This window comes from Python bivittatus, unplaced genomic scaffold (genome assembly GCF_059951505.1).
Source record: "Python bivittatus isolate LINGU-HERP-01145 unplaced genomic scaffold, Pbiv_v1 ctg000700_np1212, whole genome shotgun sequence".
Taxonomy (NCBI): domain Eukaryota; kingdom Metazoa; phylum Chordata; class Lepidosauria; order Squamata; family Pythonidae; genus Python; species Python bivittatus.
This window is the reverse complement of record NW_028277098.1, coordinates 64082979-64107508: the sequence shown is the minus strand read 5'-3', so window position 1 is coordinate 64107508 and position 24530 is coordinate 64082979. Positions and strand designations below refer to the sequence as shown.

Sequence of the window (24530 nt, the reverse complement as noted above, 5' to 3'; positions counted from 1 at the left end):
ACCTGAAGGTGGAAAGCCCCCAGCCATTAGTCTTGTCAGGACTGAACCCAAGCCTGTTCTTCCCCATCCAGAACATTAACAGCATCATCTGGGTGGCCCAGAGTAGAAATACACATTTGGATATCATCAGAATACTGTTGATATTGGATCCCAGACTAATAGTTCACCTCCCTCAACAGTTTCACAGAGAGGGAGAGAAAGACAAACACAACCCTAAATGTGTATATGTTCAGGAAGACCTGCCCACAGGAAGGAAAATGATTGGTAGTGCCTTCTCTGAGGTAGATGAGAGAGCACAGCAGCAGGAGAATAGTCCAATTAGAGAATGTGGTAGCCTGCTGTCTGGACTGAATTCTTTGCAATCTGTTCCAGAGAGTCTTAATCCAGTCAGGATTTTCTTCAACTGTCTTAAAGTCAAGCTGATCAGGTACATAGGTCAGGAACAGTTTAAAGCATTGGTTCTCAATGGGGGCGGTACCGCCCCCGGGGGGCGGTGGGAGGATGCTAAGGGGCGGTGAACTTGTTTTGGGCGGTAGTGGGGCGGTGGGCATGTTTTGGGCGGTAGAGGGGCGATGAGCATGTTTTGGCATTCGAACTTAATTTTAAAACTCCCCCCCAAATTTATTAAATCGATTATCCGGTTTACACCATTTGTACCAGCAATAAAACGAACTTACGCGACGGCTGCCCTCACGCACTTCTAAGAATGGTGAGACGAATTTGTATTCTAGGTAGGATGACCTTGAAGAACTTGACACTATGATTCTTCTCCGATCCCAACCAGCACAGCGCATGCGTCAGCTGTTTTCCCGCACAATTAATCGCAGTGCGTGCGTTGAGCGTCCTTTCAATATGAATGTTTGATTTGACCCGTGTTTCTTGAGTTGCTTTTTGTTCGCTTCATTTCTGTTCTTTCCCCTCAGTTTCGATTTACTTTCATTGTTTATTTGGCCAGTCGGCTAGGTAAGTGCGCTTATTAGTTCTTTATCGTGGTCGTGAATTATTAATTTTGAGAAACTAATGAAACTTTGAAAGCCAGCTTCCAGAATGGTGATCGTCTCACAGAATTTTGGCTTCAAAGTAACATCAATCACCTCTACCCAGGATTGTGAACTATCATCAAAAAAAATTTTAGCGTATTTTTTTGCTGTTTTTTAAATATCTAATTAAGAATAAAGAATTTTTAAACATTAAAAAAGCATTTGCAAAAAAAATAAAAAAAATAAAATTAAAAATTAGAAAAATTTAAAAAACGAGCATCAAAAAAATAAATAAACGTATTTACAGCATTTTGAAATAAACGTATTTACATAAAAGAGCATTTAAGCATCTTTTTTGCATTAGTCATTTTAATTTTAATAAAAGGAATGCAATTACCTTCCAGGGCAAAAGTATCGAGTTAAATCGAACAAATTTGGTGTGTAAGTCTACTGAAAAAAATTACTTAAAATTTTTGCCTTTTATAATTCAGTAACTTTCCCCCCATACCCTAAATTACAGGATTTTCACAAAGGGGGGCGTTGAAAAATTTTCCGCTCCTTAGGGGGGCGGCAGCTTCAAAAAGGGTGAGAATCACTGGTTTAAACAGTAAGTTTGGATATACCATGAGTCACATTGTTATAACCAAAAAACAGGCCTTTGAATGTGGAACGTAGAGCCAGTTTGGTGTAGCAGTTAAGGCACCAGGCTAGAAACTGGGAGACCGTGAGTTCTAGTCCCACCTTAGGAACAAAGCCAGCTGGGAGACCTTGGGCCAGTCATCCTCTCTCAGCCCTGGGAAGGAAGCAACAGCAAACCACTTCCATCTTGCCAAGAAAACTGCAGGGACTTGTCCAGGCAATTGCCAGGAGTCAACGCTGACTTGAAGGCACAAAAAAATAAAAAATAAAATGGAATGCATGCCAATAGCTTGTTTCTTTACAAACAACTGAATGCCCTATTAATAATGGTATAGCTACTAAACAGAAAAAAAGATGTCTTTTGGTAATGAATTCTTAGGGGAAACAAGCAACAGATTTCTGTAACAAAGAACTTTTTCTACTAACTTCTGAAATTCCTCCTTTCCTTTCCATTAATATGCTTTGATTTGCCCTTTTGTCCATTGGAATTTTGAATAGACTGCTCATTGGATAATTCCCAACTTGCCAATATCCAAAACTTTTCTTCAGAATGTTAAATTGAAATAATTGAATTGTGCAAAACTTACCATTAACATATATGTGCCAAAGATCTTGATGTAACTCAGTTCCCAACAGCAAAAGAGAAAAATCTTTTCCCTGTTTAATTTATTGATGGAAGGACTCTAAAAGTTATAATGGTACAGAGCTCAAATGATTAACCTCTCTGTATAAAAGCGTTGAGCAATTATAAAATCCCCCAATAAATTATCAGCAGTTTCTAGAGGATAGGAAGATAAAGGATAAATTATTAACTTCCTCTGCAAATTTGGATAAGAAAATATCTGGCCAACTTTTGTTTGAAACGAAATGCAGTAAGTCCCTTAATGTTGTAACTGTTTGTGTATTTTCTGCCAGTACCTTTTTTTTTCACTGAAAAGAAATATAACATTTTGAACAACTGGGTTGAATTATCTGAGGCTAATACTATGCTGAAAACTGCTTCTATATTTTTTCAACCATTCCATTTTAAAAGGATGATGATGATGATGATGATGATGATGATGATGATGATGATGATGATGATGACAACGATGATAGAGATAGATAGATAGATAGATAGATAGATAGATAGATAGATAGATAGATAGATAGACATTTAAATGAAATTCTCATTTATTACTGATAGGTGAAAGCATCCTGTTTTTCACTATATAATCATCTTTCAAATCTTACAATCTTCTCCGTTTCAGTTTAATCCAATGACAAGGTAACATGAGGGACTTTCACACAATGTGGGCAGTAAATCATAGGCCTTAGGATACTTAATTCAGGTCTTGTCTAGACTTGGTTCATAGACACAATCAGGCTGGATTAGAATCTTTATTGCAAAGAAGCATAAAGTCTGAAGCACAAAACTTAATTGACCATGCCAGTGCAAGGAAAAAATTAGAGCTTCATATGCTGGTCCCTGTCTCTCCTTACAATTGTGGGAAATTTACTGATCAGCAAATCAGAAAATTCTGATCAACCATTAGTGATGGTATAACTATAGGTGAACTTGTTCTCAGCAAGCCACCCAGCTATCATAAAGGCAGTTAAGGGCTATTTTTATTTCTGTTACCATATTGGTTAACATGACCTCAGTATGTTCATGCCCCACAAGCTTCCACCAGTGTGTTGTGTGGGATAGTAAGATACACACTCCCCCAAATACTCAACAAAACTTAAGTATGTTTCAGCAACTACAGTTCTATCTTCTGCAGTTGGGACAGTACTTCCTTTTTAGATGCCTAGGACAGGGAAGGCACCGTTGTCTTGCTGCAGGACAGATATGATGGTATATATTTTTCATTCCTGATCGTGGGATAGAGACAGCACTGGTCTCTCTGGCTGATGACTTACATTGCAACCTGGATGGTGGGAATGCACCCCTTCTGATCCCTCAGCAATACTTGATATCACCAAACATGCTATCCTTCTGGACTATCTGTAAGGACTGGGTGTTGGGGAGATGTTTTTACATTGGTTCCACTCCTTCCTAAGTTGGAAGTTCCAGTTGATGTGGATGCAGGAAGTGATTCTAATGTAGGTTGCTATAAGAATACAACACCATGAAACTGCTGGGGAAGGTTGTCTGTCAATTCAGGATGAGGTATTCTCTATAAGCTACTGCTGAGCCAGAAATGCTATCGAGGACCTGACCCAGTGCCTGGAAGCTATGAAAATCAGAACAAGATGAGATTAAATCCCTGCCATATAGAGCTGCTTCTCATGGGTAATTAATCAGCCTTGATTCAGATCCAAGGATTGCTCTGGTTAGGGTTGCTCTTTCTTTAAAGGAGCAGGTCCACAACTTAAAGATTATGCAGAACTCATGGTTCCTTCCTGACCAACAGGTGGAGGCTATGTCTAGGAAGGTCTTTGCCAGCAGGCATCACTGGCCATTGAGTTGGTTGCAAGTCTTTCAAACCAGGTCACTCTTATGACAGTGAGTCATGCTTTCACCATCTAACATTTAAACAACTGCAATGTACTTTACCTGAGGCTGCTCTTAAGAACAATTTGGAAGCTACACTTGGTGCTAAATGCAATGGCCATCTACTAACAATGAGACAGTTTAACCAGTGCTTTAGTTGCTGCATTGACTGCTGATAGGCTTCTGGGTCCAATTTAAGATGCTGCTTTTAATCTATAAAATCCTACATGACTCAGCACCAGTGTACTTATAGGATTCTCTCACCTACTAATAGTCAGCTTGTGCTGTAGACTCATCCCAAGAGAAGCTGCTGAGGTCACTGTTTGCCTTGTGTGATGGGAGGAGGAGGAGCCCAGATGTGTCTTCTTGGTAGCAGCCTCCATGCTTGCCCTCGCTTTGACTTTCATAAGGCAGTTGAAACCATTTTGTTTTTATAAGCGTTTGGTACAGATGGTGGATGTGGGCTGCCATTATAACTTGTCAAAGGCATTGATCTTTCATTACTGACTGTTCAGGTTTTACTTGTACTGTATGGTAAGCCACCCTGCTCCTTGGAAGTAGATTGTTCTATAAACAGTGAAATGACTAACTAAATCAAAGGACAAAATGGTTCCTCAGGTGCCTCAACCAGATTCCTCCAGACTGAACAGCTGGAACTACTTCAACATTGGAAACTATGATTTAATCTTCCCCTATTTCCCCACCCTATAAACCAGATTTTTCATAGCAGTCTGCTAAGTCTCAACCTTTGCTAGAAGAAATGTATGTCAGTTTTGCCTTTGTCCCTTGACTAAACTGCTCTAGCAGTAGAGGCTTTTATAGTGGCCTGAAGAAGAGATCTTCAGATCACAAAACCTTGTGTATTTTGAGTTAATATATAAAGGTATTGTCTCAAGATAGATTTGGTCACATTGGCTGGGAATTCTGGAAAATATAATTCTAACAGCATTGGTGGCAGTGGACTGACAGCATCACTAGATGATAACTTAAGTAAGCCACTTAGAGTCATAATTTGAGAACTGAGTGGCCATATAAAATGATTAATCAATTCATTAAATAATTATTCCTTTAGTAGAAATGAATTATTCTCTATTTCTGCACTAAGGATAGTGAAGCCCCAATAGATTCAATATGCTATCTGACTGTGACAGAAAATAGCTTGTATGTTTTGTATCCAGTCTTAGCTAATCTTTTGCATAAGGAGAAACGGATCAGGAATCTCTGAACGGTGCCTTGGTTTCAGATAAGCTATTGTTCAACTATGACATGTGGAGATATAGTAGAATCTATTCATTATCATATTAACAGAGACTACAAGAGCTTTGTAAATAGTAAATTGTGTGAAAGGATGATGAGGCATGGCAATATATATACACTGCATGGTTATTAAGCATCATCATAATTTATTATATAGGCACTGAGCATGAATACCATCGTGAAGAACTACAATTAGCACAGTATTGCACTTCAAACATTAATTATAAAAGGGTATGCTTCAAAATAGAAATACACATATATTTCTAACCCATTCTCAACTTAAGACAACAATATGTCACTTATGTTACTTTAAGTTATACACACTTTAAAAAGAAACCATATCTCCCTGACCAGGAAGCATCTGGGCTATCACAGGCTCTTGGTGACTCACTTTAGATTCAGAACTTTTCTTTCATGCGCAGGTGCTAGTATTAGAGAAACAATTATTATAATTAAGGAGGCAAAATTGCCCGGATTACATTAATATGTCCTGGCATTATATATATATATATATATATATATATATATATATATATATATATTATTTATCTCTTGATATAATCGGGCTCACTCTGAGAAACATTTTCATTACTTGTGCAAAATGTTGTGTTGGTTTGTTGTGCGTATCTGTATTAAAGAGGTACTGTATGTATAATTTTTTGTTTTAATTAACCCATACTATGCATTTAGTTAAAATAATACTGGAACGTGGCACTGGTGCACTAAATGAGATGCCATGGTAATTTCTTTATGTTGCAGGCTACTCTAATTTTCCCCTTTACGTTGAAATTGTAACACCTATGACTATGGTACTTACTTCTGAATAATAATGTCTAGAGTTGCCTGCATAAGCCAATGCCAATCAAACTGAAACTCTGGCATTCATAGGAGTCACTAGTTCCCCCCCCCCCCGTCTCTTTCACATGGAATGTATCAGTTCCTGGATAAATTTGGGGGAAGAGTGGTCTTTTTCCCCTTTTTAATTTTTTTAAAGTTCCTAGCAAACAATGAGAGTAGGGTGAGGTTTCTTCCTCCATCTACCCTTCTAACAATGATCATCTGATTGTGCAATGGTCACCTACCTATTTATGATGACGTGTTCTCTGTCAGGAAAAAAAAAAATAGATGAAAAAATCTCCACACGTGTTTGGAGGCAATCATTGTAAGAATAAAGAAAATGTAGAAAAATTCCTCCACCAAGTATGAGAGGTATATGTTTTTAAATTTAAAAAAGAAGAAAAGGGAAAAGTCACCACTGACAAGGTAACATTACCATCCCCTATTTAGGGGGGAATTGGTCCCCTTTATTCATATTTTGCTCTGCTTAGAAGTCACCAATCTCATTTGCAAACAGAAGTAATTCAAAACACTGCCACTAACTTATTTTTAAAATGGTCTTAATGAACAACAAGATATATATCCAGTTATATAAATCTTTCAAACATACTGCTTTGACTTACTCGATGTGCTATCTCTATTCAGGATTCAGAGGGAAAAGTGCACAATGAGTTTTGTGCTATTTTTGCAAGCCCAAATTATTTGAATTACAAGATGCCTTCTACCAGAAATAAGGCAAACTTTAAATATTAGAGATCAAAGCAGGAGGATAGAAGTTTTATGCTTTAAAGATCTTTCTGAGGTCAATAGTTAATCATTGTGCATCAAGCACAGAACTCAGTTCTAACATCAAATATATCTTAGAATTTCCTGTAAGCTTTTAAAATGCCAATTGTAAACTTAGGCTTGATAGCATTTGCAAAAGCAAAAACAAACAGACATTTAAAGTCAGGCTAGTTTGGCCATTGCCATATCAATCCATGGGGGAATCAAAATCGACAAGACGGTGGACATAGCTTCACGATTTACTGCCAGAGATATGGAAGGAATGTGATCACAACACCACAGCCGTCATCTTGCTGATTTTGACCCCCTCTACTGCAGACATGGTTGGCCATAACATTCCTTTCAGCAAAGAGGTAAGGATCATGAACAGAGCAGCAATGGTCTTGAGAGAGAGAGAGAGAGAGAGAGAGAGAACTTTAAAATACGGCAAGCAAATCTTTACCTAACTTCCTAGAAACCCAGATTTTCCTAGTTTGGATTTATGTAACATTAACAATTCCAATTAGTTCATATAGACGGCACTTTTGGAAAAATACTATGATATACTTAATTGGTGTGCTTCTGCTTACATTTATAATACATTAAAAGGAATCATTGTTATTAAGAGTTGCCTTAATAATAATTACTTCAATGGCACATTTTACTTAGAATTTCCCCTATCAAAATTGGAAGATAGTTGTTTCAGAATGGTTAGCAAGCAATCGTCTAATCTGCTTCTACTGTTTGTTAACTTTTCTCTTGAAATGAGTAAGGAAATAGTAAAGCTAAATTGATTTTTTTTTTATCCCACCTTTTTTATTTTTTTTATATATAGCTCAAGGCAGCGAACATACCTAATATTCCTTCCTCCTCCTATTTTGCCTTTGCTATTAGAGACCTTATTGCTATTGGCTAAGATGTTTATACCCTGAAATGTGCATTTAAAAATGTTCTTCAGATCCCGCAATGAGGATAAGTACCTGAGGGTTAGCCACTAAAGAACTGTTGAAGACAAGAATTCAAGATTAAATGCCCTTGAAAGAAAGAAACCACTTCATAGTTCCTGCAGAACCAAGTAAGACAGACTAGAGTCTCCTAAGACTGTGGGCCACATTTAAGGAGATTCAGGTGGACATTCTTGTTATTACCTAGTCAACAAAATGTTCTGTATAGATTCTTAATTGTAAATTTGTGCCAAGTGTGAATGTTACCACAGGTATAACAGTATAAATTCCAGTTAAAATCTAAGAAAAAGTTTTTTGAATTAACTATCACATATTTGAGAAGTAGATTCTTGTGCAGTTATTTTTCTATAAGGAAGAATTTTGTTAGGTCATATAGTGCAATCCACATACAATATTTAAATGAAGAAAGAAAGAAAATCAGATTTGTATATGTGTATTGGAGAGGCAAGAAATTCCAATTTCTTATGGGTCAGATCTGTACAACAAATCTCAACCTGTTTGAATGTAGCTTAGCTGTTATGGCTTTTCTACAAACTTTTTACAAGAATGTTATTTCTTAGGGTTTTTAGTTGGGAGCCATGACATTTAAACAGGTATGAAATTGGTTTATAATTTTAATGTAGATGTGTTTTAAGTGTCAGAAAGATGTGATTTATAGACAACCAACAAGTGCATCATTAGGCCTTAAGAGCTTTAAAGCAAGCTTGTTCTAAGTTCAAATGCTGACCACATAATATCTATCATAAAGAAAATGTTCACTACTCCATTTCCAGAGATACTAGAGAAGTCCAAAAAAATGAGGCAATCCACCACACTTTAAAGCCCCTGAGATAGCAGCAGCTTCATCAAGCAACCTTTCAAGTGGTTCCAGTCGAAGGTGAATTTTTTCAGAGACATCTATGACGTTTTTCTATGACACAAAGGGAATACTTCTACATTGCTAAGCCAGCTTTTTTCTGGAAAGGAGAAACCAAATATAAAAATTAAAAGAATGAAAACTTATATCTGAAGCAATCTCATTAGGAACCATGTTTCTCATTTTCTTTTAAATGTAAGTTTACACTGATTACATGTGAAATTATATTACATTAAATTGTTAAATTTAAAACAGCATCACATTTCCATCCTCATATATTCAACTATCTATGGATATCTCCTCTCCCCTGAATATCTGCTGTATCTCTTGTACCCATGTTCTTTTTCCTCATGCCATTTTATTCTAATGTATCTGGGCCTGTAATTACCTGGGACTTGAAACATGTTTCTCTTTTTTCCCCAAAATTTCCACTATAACTAACTTGGAATAACACAGAATGTGATTTTTTTTAATATGCCAGTTTTATATTTATGTGCAGCGGCACATAAAAGCATCTTGCAGTCATCAAGGTCACCCATTCAATTAGATGGAGTGTGATTGCTGTCTGCAGCACCAAGTTGTTGAGGAAGAGGGAACAGCAACTTATAGCTTGCCTGTAGCCTCCAATTTGCCCTGCAGTCTTCATGGAAGGTGGAGGGTATTTTGTCATCAGTAGGCTTTGAACACTGAATAAGGGAAGGGCACTATTCTATTCTTTGTTTCAGGCAGCAACATGTCTTTGATGGGTCCTGACAACCATTTTTCCAGTGTGAGAAAGAGCAGAATGAAGACTATTCCAACTGAATTCAAGACAGAACATATTGCATTCAGAGAGCTATATGGTTTATTTTGCTAATATCCATGCACCCACTGAAATATTATCATCTTTCCACAGAATAATTCTATTCAGGCTTCACATAGATTTCAAATGGCTATCACAACTTTGGATTGAATAGATTCCATGTATTCTCAAAATGCAAATTTTATGGCTTATCACAGTTGTTTATCTTGTACCATAAAGTATATCAAGGCCAGGTAAGGTCAGATTCCCAGACAAACACACTGTCATTGTACTCAGGGATGCTACACTGTTAGATAGTGCATGATTCTTAAATATATTAAAGCATAATATTTGCAGAGATGCTTGATTGATACCTTTGATTTGCTCATTAATTCCTTCTATGCGCTTATAATATAAAATACCTGCTCACTAAATTAATTTCTTATGCCTTATAAACATGAAGTTAAGCAATTTGTAGATGGCACAAATTTTTGAAAACAAAATTTAAAAACAAAAGTTTCCAAAAATGGAAACACATATAGGAATATAAAAAAGTAATTCTGTTATTAGTAGTTCTTATTTTGTAGTTCAGGATACAAACAAGAATTTACACTTCAATTGTTCCTTTCAGAATATTTTAATACATAAACTTTCTCAACAAAATTGCCTCTAATACATTTAATTTTCAGGGTTCTTTTTTTTAACATTAGAAGAAATCTGGACTGGCTAGTCTAGAACTCAGGTTCAGTAAAAAACCTAAAGATCATTATGCCTAGTCTCTGATCTAGGTAATGATACTGTCTTAAACAATATTTATACACAAATCATATTTATACAGATATATAATAAATATATAGCAAGGGATACAAAGTGCAGCTCTCTGTTAAATGCTGCTTGAAAAGACATTCAAATGTATGGGATTCTGGAATGGCTTCAGTTTATGCTTGGACATATACATGCGGGGATCTGCAAATGTGCATGCCATGGACTCCAGCTACATTCTGTGAAGCAGCCAATTGTCCTTTCAAACTGTACACAAATCAGAAAGTGCCGCTCCATTTCTACTTTTATAACCATTATTTATTTATGCGTTTATTTAAACATTGCACTGGCCTTAACCGTAAAGTCTCCTTTGATTCAAGCTCAACTCCTGATATCTTAGAGATATCAATTTATGGGGGGGGGGGGGGGGAACATTTACTTTTTTCCAGGATGGGTTTTGTTTTTTGTTTAATGTTTCAATCCAATCACACATCTAGACTTTCCTGGTAGCTTCCAACCAAGTATTATCCTGCTTAGTTTTGTGAGCAAAGCCAAGGTTGTCTAGGTACTGCCAGCAGGTTAGGTTTACTGGCAATAAGTGATGCCAAAGAAAAGCAATACAGTTGGGTATCATACAATAACTCAACTATTTTATTTACCTAGCCGACAAGAAAATCTACATCTCATATACAATTATTTAAGACATGTGATTACAATATTCATATTTTGGTTTTCTTTATGAAAATACCAGCCATTAAAAAAACCTGCTATACTTCTATCTGCCAGGAAGTTATGCTGCAGTGTAAAGTTCTTTACATACACAAGTACATGAATTGTGCCTAAAATTCCCCAAACTGAAACAGATCTGAACACAAGCCATATTCTATTTTGCTTTCTAACTTCAAATCCTATATAAGGATATATATAATCCTATATATCAGGATTATGAAGAAAATGGGGCTTCAGATATGAAATACGAGCATGTACAAAGTGCTTATTAAAAGTAGACGACTTTTTTTCTAGACATTCATTCTAGACATCCATGAATTTACATCCTTTACATTCTTCTTTCTAGATATTTGAAAGCAATATCTGCAATCCCAATGCTTAGTTATAATAGATTTGCAGTATCCATTAAAATTACAATTCTCAGTAGAAACAACTACTTTACTACATAATAATACATCCTTCATAGATTAACCGAGCAATACATTCTTGCTTTGAGGACACTAATATTTAGAAAAATTTAAACAGCTATGGCAATATAAATAGCAGCTTCTACACATCAGTCTAAATATGGCTATTGTTATAAAGGCACACAACACAAACTGGTTCAAAGGACTTCAGTTATCTTGTGCTTAATTTCAGCTATAATTAACATAGTTAGCATTTGGATTCTGAAATAAATTATCAAAATGGGATATAAGCATTAGGGCTGTACAAAACCATTCAGAGGGGAGATATTCAAATCATTGTGTCATCTCAAAAACTCAGTAAAGCTACCTGAAGGCTCTTCCTATGTTGTCTGAACATGCATGGTATGTACAGATACTTTACTCTAGGATGAATGCCACTTTGCTTCACCAAAGTGAAGCTTCAAAGGTCGAAATCTCAGCAGCGTATGCCCACATGCATGCTCAGACAACATGGTAAGGCCTTTGAACCAGCCACACCTTTAACAGGATGCAGAATGTCAGTGCTTCAAGCTGTGGGTTTGGAGGAACCTTCTGATCCAGTGACAGTCTCGGCAGAAGTGTTGCCTCTGCATACACACACATACAGAACCTTCAGAACAGCTATGCCAAGCCTTTCAGAAGATGTAGGTGCCTTAATGCTTTGAGGACGGTTGCTCTGTTCACACCCCCATGCTTTGCAAAGTGCCCTTTCTGAATATTTTGCATAGCAGTAGTAAGCATGGTATCCTTTTTCTGGCGCTGGAAAATATTTATAAACTCGTGTAGGTGGAAGACCTCCAAAAAGTTCCCATCACTTCCTTATATGGGTCCTTGACAATATGCAAAATATTCATATTTATATGTATGATATAAAATAACATTCTCTAATTTTAATTATTGAAAAAATAAGGAACTATATGGAAATATTTCTTCTAGTTGTACAAATAAATAATTTGAAATACATAAATTTTAAGGTGTTTGCTATAGTCTTTTTTTTTTCAAGTCTACCATTAGAGAGCCAAAGAAAGCAAGACACATTGTTCTCTTATTTGAATCACAATCATTTGTCCCAAGAAATCCATTGAAATGCTTCCTATAAACTGACTGATGAACATGATTAAAATGTTTAAGTGATTCTCCATGGATTCACCAAGCTCCAAGTTCATATTTCCCAGAACTATTCAAAATGGAATCATAAATTCCTAGGAGAAATTATGTAGAAAAGGAGAAAAGAGAACAAAGATCTTATAAATGCTAGGAAACAGTTTACTGAAGTGAACTACTTGAACTCCAATGTATTTGGGATAAACATACTAACGGGCAATCCAGGTGACTCAACCTTGTCATAAAACAGTGCCATATTAACTGTTTTTGGACTATTGGAGTTCAAGTAGAAGGTTGAAAGTAATTGTAGAAACAGAACACCATTTTCTAATGTCTTGTTTAGGATGTTTCCTGTTTAAAAGAGAAGGAATACAGGAGAGAAAGAGAGAAAGAAAAGTGGGACAGAAAAGGAGAAAGGGAGACAGAAAGAAAAGAAAGGGAATCTTATATGATGAGAAAACAAAACCTGGTTGGTGGCAGTTTGAGTTAAAGTTGGACCTTCTATGGTTGGCTAAAGTTTAAGGCTGCTGTTCTAGACTGAACTACCCTTAACTAGCATCTATAGAGGTCCTCTACTTTCAAATCTGAAAATCAGTTCAGGCAGTCAAGTAATAATATCACACTGCATGTTCAGACTGACTGTTTCTATAATTGCACCACAGCTGAACATCTAATATTACATTCACAGTGTTCTAGCATCCATTCTTAATGTTGTGTATAAATTGTAGCAATTATTTCCATTTCCATCTCTACATTCTGCATGAAAACTTGGGTAGTTCAAGAATAAATTAACAACAGACAGCAGTAGTTTAATTTGTGGTGGTATAAAAGAACCTTGTCTTGAAATCAGTTCAATTTTTTAAAAAAAATTAAGCTACCCTATCTCATTCATTTCCTGTTTATTAGGCTGTAAAATGGATTCAACTAATTGATATTTGATTCTAATAGCAAAACTGGGTATGTTGAAAAGGGTATATTATTTTGGGTTAAAACATGCTAAATTGCATAATAATATTGCATTCCGCAGCTTAGCAAGCTAATAGTGTTTATATGCTTCTGACCAAATACAATTTTAAATTAAGCATTCTATAATACATGATCTCCCTCCTAATCCTTCAGGATAGAGACCAAAACTTTACTGGATAATTCCTAAAGGTTGGTAGTCCATGAATAGTGCACATGACAATATAACCAATCCTTCAACCACTTTCCATCTTATTTATTTATTATACTTAGAAGGCCACCCAACTGCCTAAGACTCTGGAGTGGCATACAATATTTCACTACAAATTAGATCTTAGGTTACGGTGACCTATGCTGTCTAAGAGCACTTGGGCTCTACACAGAGCTACATTAAATGACATTTAGTATTTCACTATCTATTCTATAATCATAGCAGAAGGCACTCTGAGCACTTGTTGGAGAATTTGTTCAGAGTCCTGAAAGTAGCCTAATATTCTTGACACAGTATACAATCAATTAATGCTGTCTTCTGTATCAATTTTCTGACTGAAAAGAAGCAAACCATTAAGCCATAGGGCTTAATACTGTAACTGTACAATGGCAGAATCAGCTGACAAAACCGTATCTGTTCAAAACCTCAGTAATCTGTGGGAATGCATACAGGCACCTCTTTTCGAACCCCGAAGGCAACCATGTCATCAAGAAGTCTTGGACAACTGCCCCAGCAGGGCAGAAAGTGCAGCCAAGGGGAGAAAGCAGCACGTGGAGATGGCTGGGAGCAGCTTTGAAAGCAACCATATCAGTCTGGCAAATAGCACCGCTGCTTTAACAATCCTAAAAGAAGTGCTTCATATAGGCTCCAATGAAGCATTGCTTTTGAATATTTTGCACAATTTGTCTCTGTGATATGGAAATCACCAGTAGCAATAGCAAAGTCAAAAGTGGTTTCAAGAAAGCAAATGCACATTAATGTACTGTGACAGTTAAAGTTTGGTTAATCAGTTTAGTAGGACATTCTTTTATTAAAAGAAGAATTTTCCTTTAATTCCAAGTCTCTCTTTCACTTATATATTCTAAGGGAGAACCCTGGCAGGCAGAATTCTATTTCATTGAACTACTGTTTGTGAAACCCATTCTCCATTCCAGACTCTAATGCTACACTGAACATTATAGTTTAATTTAGAATCTTTTTTTTCATAGAAGACATACATATTTGACCTAACTGTCCTGAGGGGAAATCCCCTCCAGTCATTTTTCCCCTTAAGCACTATCCCATCTTCCAGTTCCTTCATTAATCAGTTTTTTAATGAACTCATGTGTTTATGTCTGTAGGGTATTTCAGTTAATTCTCTATGTGTTCATCAGCCCATTTCTTTCTCTTTTTCCCAGCAACTAGATCAAACTAATCAGAGGCCGGGATGAACAAGTTAACACCACTGGCATTTATAAAAATTAAATAAATAAATAGAACACCAAGTTTCTGATTATGGGAAAATGTAAGCACTTGTGTCTGGGAAATATATGACAATATTCCCAAGAAAGTCATGGACAAAACTAAAATATTCCAGGTAAATAATAAAAGCAAACTGTGCAGGAAAATGATTTTCAAATTAGCTTTAGAGTGTTTCCATTTAAGGCAAAGCATGGGGCTAGTACCAAATATCCAAATCATATCCCAATGTACATTTCTCAACAAGGACAAATAATTAACAATACTTCTGCATTCCAAGATGATTGAAATGCATCTGCAAAGAGCGTGTGACTACAATAAATTAACCGTCATCCGTCTGTAAAACTCAAAACGTTCCTAACAGATGTTTACCAGGCAGTTTTCACTCTCAGCTGTATACACAAAATGAAAGCTTCACTCGACAGAGCAAACAAAACATCACAAACAAGGCAAACATAACATCAACAAACAAAAAGTCACATTCACATATATACGCAATTTCATGGAACAGCACATGACTGCTAGCACATAAAGACCAATCTGCCAGGAAAGGGTAGCGCAGGGAAGCATCATTGCAAAACAAAGAATGCAGCATAATTGACGGGCTACTCTGAACCCAGTTTGGAACAACTGCTTCTTTCACCATCAGTCTCACTTGGGAGTGGAGACAGATACCAGAGGTTCACAGATGACTGCATCTGATTTCTCCCTACAGAAAGGGGAACAGCAAACCATTGACATAACTTCTCTCATTATAGGGTGAAAAAGAAATCACACATAATTTTCCAACCCTTCCGCTTCTATTCCTCTGGGACAACTGGCAATGTACATGCTGCACTCACCTAATTAGCATTGTTTTAAGGCATGTCATACCAAAAGAAATGAAGCATCCAGTCGGTTGTATCAAGTCAAATACACTTCTTTAAAAGAATGACACAGCTATCAAGATAACATGTACGCACTTGAAACATCCAAATTATTTTAGATGTAAATGTAAAGCATGTAGTAGTTTCTGGCAGGAGTTGTTTGTTCATATAGGCAGATATATATATTTTTTTTACTCAGCACTCTCTTGAAATGAGATGCTCACAGTGGGAATTTGTAATTCTAGGATAGCTGCATTGGAACTTTGGAATACATTCCCAGCTGAGCTAAGAAGTCTAACATACTTCATGCATTTAAGAAAGGCTCTCAAGGCATTTTAAAAACAGGTAGGCCCTTAGCTGATGTTGCAACTGCTTTTTAGAACGATTTAATTCTAATTGCTTTTTAAAACTATTTTAGCGTTGTTTTAGTTGCTTTTAATAGATTCATTTTCTTTATAAACTGGCTTAAATGACACAATAGAAGCACTACAGAAAGGTAAGTAAAAACTGAAGACTAAACAATACTGTATATAATGACTGAGAATTCACAGGTGCCAGAGCACTCTTGAAATTTTTTTTTGCTGAGCAATAATTTTTACTCTTCTGACCTTCTTTGTCCTGGAACTGGAATGTGATTACTTTTATCCTCAACAATTTCCTGGTACAAGCAGTTCAATTTTCCAAAAATGTACTGGCAGGGAAGAGAAACTTGACATTTTTTAAAATAAACTGATTCTCAAGCTCAGTGCAAAAGCAGGCATCAAAATTTAGAAGTTGTCTATATCAGTGTTTCTCAACCTCAACAACTTTAAGATGTGTGGACTTCAACTCCCAGAACTGAACTCCACATGTGTTGAAGTTGCTGAGGTTGAGAAACACTGGTCTATATCAGAGTGCTTGGTTTTTAATTTATTATTAATTAGACTTGGTGGCAAAGCAAAAGTTGCCTAGAAGAAATTGTGAATCCTGCTTTTTATGATTCTGTCATAAAAAGCTACAAATAAGCTCACTTCTTGGTATGTGTTTGTATATGGGATCTGTAAAAACCAGGCAGGGTTTGCTTTTATAATACCCTACTTTCAATACATGGCATCTCTCGTTAAATATAATCATAGGTAACAGGACTTGGAAAATTCTGTGAGTAGTTAGAGAGTTGCTACTTAATGTGGTAGACAACTCTAAATTGGATTTTTTTAGAAACCATCTAATTGGCTGTTGTTGATTTATACATTTTATTTTATACTTGATTTATCAAATTGGGAGGATTTCTCCCCTCCCTGATAGTTACATGGGAATGGGTGTGTAGGGGAGTGCATCTTCCATTTTCTGAGAACAGAAAATGTTGCTGAACAACTAACTAAGCAGGAGTTGATGCTGAGAGCTGATAAGGATGCTGTGAGGATTAGCCTCACTTGACTCATTCTTGCATTTCTGAATGTTTAGCACTGTTTGTAACACTAAACTTTTTATCTTTCTTTTCTTGCCCAGTTCCTCATCTTCTCACCTTATCTCCATCCAGTCCTCACCCAACTTTCTCTTCTCTTCTCTATGCAATATTGCTTTCCTCCCCTTATTTTTTCCTGTTTGTTTGTTTGTTTATTTATTTATTTATTTATTTATTTATTTATTTATTTGCTTCTTCTTCTAAAAGGAGGGAGGGGGACGGGTGTGTATGTGAGTGTAGTTCTAATTTTCTGTGTAGGAGACTTATTTGTGCTGGAGAGAGAACAGATGGGTTTTATAAAAGGCTATTGAATCTTAGAGGCAACTAGTTTCAATCAGTTGTTATTTACCCAACTGATCCAATTAATGTTGGGGGGGTTCCTTCTGGCCCTGCCCTGTTTTGGAAACATTTTAACCTGTTTTTATAATGTTTTCTTTAGTATCTACTCTTTCTTTTTGGGAACGGGTTATTTTCAATTCAAGATTATCTCCCCTTCAGAAAAATACAGTATATAGGTTTGCAAATGCTAATTTGTTGCATTTAGGCTTTATGCTTGCAAGTAAAAAAATTAATGCTGTAAATCTAGAGAGGAATGTGCAAAGTGGTCCTCAAAGGATAGAGGTACGCTTGCATGACATGGCAAAGCAATTGGTTAGTTATGTGGACAAACAATATCTTAATCCATGTTGGTATCAGATTCTGGCTAGTACTAAGTGGAAAATGGTAACTATCTTGGCTCCTGCCAACACACTTAACCTCATTAAAACCAGCAGCTGTTCTTCAGGAGCCATGTGTAAGGTGAGTAAAATGGTATTGCAATGATTCCCATTAGCTGACCAGGAATATTTACAGTAGCATGTCCTGCACATGTGCTCAGAATAGACTTCAACAGTTACATCTGATCCTTTTTTGTTATATTTGATTAATCTCACTCATGTGAAATAAATGTTATCTATGGTCATACCATATTTCACCCATCCAAAATGGATTTTAATTTTCACTGATTTGATACTTTCTCTTTATGCAAACTTTTCTTCTAAAAAGGCATCTATTCATCTCTTGGAAAATGTCTATTAATCAAAAACATGTAAGACATGCAAGCTGTTCTCAAGGATACTCACATGCAAGGACTTTCCATCTGAAGCTGCAAAGAAAGAAAATAGCACAGGAGAAGCTCAAGCTTCAGTTCAGGGAAGACAGAACAAGCAAAAAAAGGAGAATAGCATATGGAAAGAGAATGAAAACCATCCCCTTAGACCCAGAACAACTGCAAAATGCTGTATGGGCAACATTCAGTGTATTTCACATAAGTAAGCATATTGTGTACTGTAGAATACCCTCTACTTATGTATTATGTACTGACCCTATGCACTCAACTACAGATTCACTTTAACACCACATTTTCTCTTTGATGTTAAAAATGAAGGAGAAAACTAACTGGGAAAAATAATAATAATGATAATTATTACTATTATTATTATTTTTACTACCAAACTTAAATTCTTACAAAAGAGTAATCCTCAAGGCTGAAAAGTTAAAAAAAAAAAAAAGGAAAATAGCCTTTTTCCAAATAAAAACAGCACCAACCCCACACATTCCTTTGTACCAATATTTTAAAGTCTATTTCCTCTTACAAAATCACACTTTATTAAAGTTACACTATAAAAAGGCTTCCAGAAGAACATCCATCTGATGTACAGATGCAGCTAGAAAGGGATATTGGCAGCATGCCTTTGCAGATAGATAGATAGATAGATAGATAGATAGATAGATAGATAGATAGATAGATAGATAGATAGACAGACAGACAGACAGACAGACAGACAGACAGACAGACAGACAGACAGATAATAGTTAGAGAGAGAGAGATTTCACATAATGGTTGTTCACTGGAGCCTCGCCTATCATTAACAGCTTCAGTCCAGCTTTCCCTAACTTTCTAGACTTCAGGTGACTTGGATTGGAAATCCCCTAATTTTGTTGCATGATTTATAGCCAGGTGTTCCATCTTTTAATAGCTTTTAAGAGGTAAGAAATTGTTCTATGCTGTGAAGCACAATAGTTGCAGGTACTAACTGCCTTTCTTTTTCTGGCTTGTTTTGGCAGTAGTACGAACTGGAGGAGAGGTTGAGGATATTACCGCCTGAACACTGTCTTGAAGCTTTGGTTGATCTTGAGCCTCCAGGAACAGCAGAGATCCTGCCGGATTGAGAGGCTTGCTCCCAACACTGTAATTGCGAGGACGTTTTACCGTGTCCGGACTGGCTAGTGGCGTAAAGCTGTTCCTTCTCATCCTTACGGGGGTCTGGCTCTTTGGAAGGTTATTCTGATTGAAAATGGAGGATACCACAAGAATGAGAAACTGAGCCCCAAAGCAAAACCAAAGTCACCGACTGCTTCTGATGCCAGCTATCCACCCAGCTCTCCCCACCAACACCCCATCCTCTGCAACACACAATGAGATCATTAAAATGTTGCTTGCTAGGACACCTAAGAAATGTGGATATGAGTAGTATCCAACAATGCTGGGATATGAGCAGGAAGTACCTCTGCTTGAGTAGGGTAAGGCAGGAGGGTTTTGCTGAGCTCACCCCCTTATTTCCTTCATTCCCCATGCCCAGCCCCAGAAAGGTGATCTGAAGGACTGGGGGAATCCACATGACAGTATGGAATAGCAACAGATGACTGCAGGAGGCGAAGGGAATAGGCAAAAATTTGGTGCATGAGCCACCATTGGATACAGTCCAATTTTATCCAAGTCTTCAAGGGCCAAATGGATTTTGCCATGTATTTCACTATCAGCTCCTGAACTACTTTAGGCCACACTATCAAATGCAGTGATGTGATTTTTCTTCTTATTCAAATAAGAAGCATAATAAGAGTTCAATTTTAAGCCTCTGATAGGAATCACACAGCAATGCTTTAATTACCCTCCCCCAAGCATACTTGGGGCAAAAAGTGCAATCCTACACTAGGTCCAGCAGTACATATCAACTCTCCAGAAACAACACCCCCACACTCAGAAGCTTCCCAGACTCAATATGGCTAAGTAAGTTGATTTATTGCACAAGTAATGTATATGCAGATATTGATTCCTGTAGTAGTGTGATGGATAGCATGAGTGGGGAAGATTCTGGAATGGAGCTTCAAGGTTGTCAGGAGGGAGGAGAGACATTCCAGGGCAAGCACCTCCTCAGCCCGCAACAAGACTGTGGGAAAATGAAGAGGATGAGGCTGGCTCCTCCCTAGAGCCTTGCAGAGTATATCCTCTAGTAGCTGTAGATAAGTTTAGTCTGGCGAGATTCTGTCTATTAGGTAATAGTCAATAGAGGAACTGTACTGCACTGGATGGCCTCGATGTGGTTCTTGGGCTGAACCTGACATCAATCTTGCCAGACTAAACTTAACTACAGCTTCTGGAGAATATACTCCATGAGGTTCTAGGGAGGAGCCAGCCTCATCCTCTTCGTTTTCCCACAGTCTTGTTGTGGGCTGAGGAGGTGCTTGCCCTGGAATGTCTCTCCCCCCTCCTGACAACCTTGAAGCTCCATTCCAGAATCTTCCCCGCTCATACTATCCATCACAAGTAGGCAGATCAAACCCACTCTATGATATGTTGTTTAAATCTTAGGCATCTAGCCATATTAGCTACTGACCAGTAGGAAGCGCTACATGACCAGTTTCGTCCAGTCATGTAGTGCCTCCTACTGATCAGCAACTAATATAATATCTAAAACTATATGAGATCCCCCCCCAAGGGGAAGGAATCTTGAGGCTTCTAGCATCAGGTCCAGACCAATAATTTAAAAAAAAATTGTCTAGAATGAGAGCATATTAAAAAACAACAACTGTATTTTCCTCTAGGCCTTTTCCTCTGCCCTTTTGAGTTAATGGATTTCTTACTATTCTTTCCCCAGTCTTGAGAGCTTTTCCTCTTTTACATAAAGATTCTGTCTGGCTGAGAATGGTTCCTGTTCTGCCAACTTAACCTTTACAAATCCTTTCTTCCTTTTCTGATAATGTCACTGCTACAATCTCTAGGGCCTTCAGCAGCTGAATTTTAAAGAAGTGACAGTTACCTCTTCAGTAAACCAAGGGGGAAATCATCACTAACTTCCCCTGTTCCTAATTAAAAAGGTTCTGAAACAGCATATTCAAAAAATAGAAAGCATCTTATTTTGCCTATGTCTTTGTTGCAATTAAACGGAGCAAAGATCCTGTCTGTTATATTTGTTACCAGAATCCAAACTAATAAAACATAACCTTCATCAAGAAATTCATCTTTTTTTTTTTAACACAGAAAAAAAATGACATGGGGAATTTGTTTCTGATAAATGACTGCAGTGGAAAAAAACATTAAGCATGACTAAAGGCAACTTAAATATTAACTGCTGCTTGTACAGGGTCTCAATAGGTAGAAAATAATTTTTCCTCATAAATTGTATGATTTCAGCTTTTGGTTTAAACATGAACTTGAACCGTTTGATTTGCATAACTAAGGGAACTGTGACACCACTGGAATCTTGCTTCAGTAATGCATGTTTCTGGCAGCATTCACACTGGATTACTACAATGTGGTCTAGATTATTCAGACACTTCAACTGGTACACATCTGATCATTTTTAGGGTGGACTTGAACTATGTGATATCTATATTATACCACCTGTATTGGCCACAAGTACATTTTCAAGTACAATTTACATTGTCAGTTTTGGTACTTAAAGCGCTATCTGGTTTGGATGCAGGTTATTGGAAGGTCCACCTTCATCAACACTAAGCTGCCTACACTCTATCGGTGCTGAAGATCTTGCCCACCTTTCAAAGCAAATAGCTTGGCAGGTATGATGGACCTTCTCAAAAGTAGCTTTTGGAACTCTCTTTCGAGTAATACCTTTTGAGTGATTGCTTTCAGGCCCATCATTACACCAAACATACCTATTTACCATAACGTTTAACTAATTTTAATAGGATGTTATCATTTTAGCAGCTTTAAATGTTGTTACACAGTGCTTTGGGTAGAAATATATATTTCTAAAATAGTGAAGAAAGTTATGTTCAGATGTTACTTTTCTTACAGGAGTAAAACTGGGAAGAGGGGTTGTTATTTCACATTTCATATTCTACTAATATACAAATGGAGTAGAGTTTTTCTTCAGTGTTACAAAACAGAAATATTTCTGAATGGGCTGCTCTGGTTGTTCTCATGATCATGTTTTCATTTTCTTACTCCAGGTTAACTTTTGTGCAGTTCAGAGAAATTATTATGAATTGGAAATAGAGTACTGTTACAGGATACGTATTTCATGCTATAGTATAACGTAATATCAGCAGCACGCAAAGATTTTGGGTGAAATTCAAGGATGCATGAGCAGATTTCTTTCTCTCCCTCTCTTATGTATGGTTAACAGCTGTTCTGTGAGCTAGGAGATACCTGGAGAATATGTTAAAGGTACATGGGGGCTACAGATAGGAAGGAGAATCTTCTTTCTCCCAGTTCTGTCAGCATAAACCTTTCTCATCAACACCACTGTTTTGTATATCATTTCTGATATAAGATTGTTATCTAGTTCAACTCAGAAGAATGGGTGTTCACATACACCAGGGACATTTAAGGTTCTATTTTAGGTTCTTTTCTATTACAGGACAAGACTATACTGGTATTACATAAGAATTCGTACCATTCTCTACTTTAGCGGCCTGTGAAGAGAGAATTCCTGTGTTAGAAGGCTGAAGTGAGATTTTATTGCTTCCTCTGGTCTACCAGATTTCTGACTAGATAGGATACATGACTAAGTCCTCCACACCCTATGACAGTATGGACAGGAGAGGTTTTCCAATGGTTCTTTGTGCAAGAACACCAATATTTTCCATGAATATATCTTATGACTAAGTGACTAAGAAATTTCAGTCTGGCTTTTGAAATAGACAATTATTATTGGTGTGGCCTTCACATTTTTGCAGTTTATCTCTGAAGTCAACAGCTTTTTTCCTGGATTATGATAATATGCAAGGCTATTCTTTTTTGATCAATAACATTATATGACAGAGTTTAGAGCTTTGAAATGTGCAAAGAAAGGTGTATTGGAAAGTAAATGTCTAAACAAGAGTATTAAACTGGAGGAATCTCCTTTCAGTTGACCTTGATCACTGGAGACTGTATGAACATTGTTTTCCTGGAAACATTACAGAAGTGAATTGCTCTTGCCTTCTTCAGGACATTTTTTCCTTCAAATTGCTGATTTAGCTTACAGCCTGAGTATTTCCCTGCTCTCCCATCTAAGTACTAAAGAGCGCTGATTTTGCTTTTTGAGAATCTGCCAAAGACAGATAAATGCTGCCACCTCGGACATTACCAATTAGTGAAAAAGGATTAAAGCACAAACTTGAGATGCCAATTTGCTTGAGTTAATTTAAATGCATATTTGCAAGTTTAAAAATTGGTGGCATTCATTTAAATAAAAGTATATCTAAGAATCTGCAGAATAATTTTCTCTCACCACCAAGTTACAGCCGCCTCCCTATATGTTCATACATTGCATTAAGCCACAGTTTGTTTTAACTTTGGTTTCTTGAACAAGCCACACATCACTGTCATGATGGTGCCTATATATGGGTTCTTAAAGGTCTGAACAGACAATAGGCAATTATGTTTAAACAGAATGTCAATATTGTTATTAGTAATAATAGGAGCAATGTCACGAACCTAAAGCTAGAATCTCTTTTTCCCCTTCCTGTTATTGTGTACTGTACTTAACCTTTGACAAAAGTTATAATATTACATTTGCTGGGAGGGTCAAAGCAATTGTGTCTTTCTCTCTAAACTTTCATTGTCTGTCTCAAAAACAGAGAAGAGATCATGCTGAATAATAATGTAAACAAAGGCAAAGAAATACTGTGTGACGGGATTTCTGATCTGGCATGGGGAAATGTAATTCAGAAGAAGTCAGACAATGCTGCCAGGAGATGCAATCCTAGAAAAGAACTCAGACCAAATGAAGAAGTGTGAAACCAGAGCTTGGGAAAAAGGATCTCTGGAAAGCACCATCGCACATTACTGTGTGCGTGAAATGACATATTTGATAAGCCTGGATGAAGTGACTGTTTTTCTCATTGACAAAGCACTTGTAATAATTCCCTTTGTTGAGACACTTTGCATCTCCACAAGGTCCCATCTGGAAGTTCTGGTAACTCAAAAAGTTTCTACTGTGTG

At 36.9% G+C, this 24530-nt stretch overlaps 2 protein-coding genes and 2 long non-coding RNA genes across 21 annotated transcripts in view; 2 read left to right on the top strand and 2 right to left on the bottom strand.

Annotated features, from left to right (window-relative positions):
- Positions 1 to 2364, bottom strand: part of LOC112541029 (zona pellucida sperm-binding protein 3 receptor-like) — a 28479-nt gene extending 26115 nt beyond the window's left edge. For 4 of the 5 annotated variants that reach the window (XM_088154329.1, XM_088154325.1, XM_088154323.1 and 1 more), the window contains exon 1: positions 2207 to 2364. The gene's annotated coding sequence lies outside the window, so the exon portion shown is untranslated. Of the gene's footprint in view, positions 1 to 1721; positions 1861 to 2206 lie in introns of all 5 variants that reach the window. The other variant, XM_088154326.1, reaches the window with a different exon arrangement.
- Positions 9 to 9591, top strand: LOC148214234 (uncharacterized). Of its 2 annotated transcripts, none has more exons than XR_015798573.1 (4): positions 9 to 427; positions 7913 to 8029; positions 8693 to 8796; positions 9501 to 9591. It is a non-coding gene; the product is annotated as an uncharacterized LOC148214234 (long non-coding RNA). The 2 variants fall into 2 exon arrangements; XR_015798574.1 differs by lacking the exon at positions 9 to 427 and adding an exon at positions 7220 to 7328.
- PFKFB2 (6-phosphofructo-2-kinase/fructose-2,6-biphosphatase 2) overlaps positions 7745 to 24530 on the bottom strand; it is a 43149-nt gene continuing 26363 nt past the window's right edge. For 3 of the 13 annotated variants that reach the window (XM_007431448.4, XM_007431446.4, XM_025168696.2), the window contains one exon: positions 7745 to 8875. Coding sequence is in view for 11 of the 13 variants with exons in the window: in XM_025168696.2 (XP_025024464.1) it covers positions 8817 to 8875 (59 nt within the window). In the remaining 2 variants the exon portion in view is untranslated. The other 10 variants (XM_088154322.1, XM_025168693.2, XM_025168691.2 and 7 more) reach the window with 8 other exon arrangements.
- On the top strand, positions 15051 to 19511 carry LOC112541030 (uncharacterized). The gene is made up of 3 exons (XR_003085067.1): positions 15051 to 15128; positions 16122 to 16221; positions 19427 to 19511. It is a non-coding gene; the product is annotated as an uncharacterized LOC112541030 (long non-coding RNA).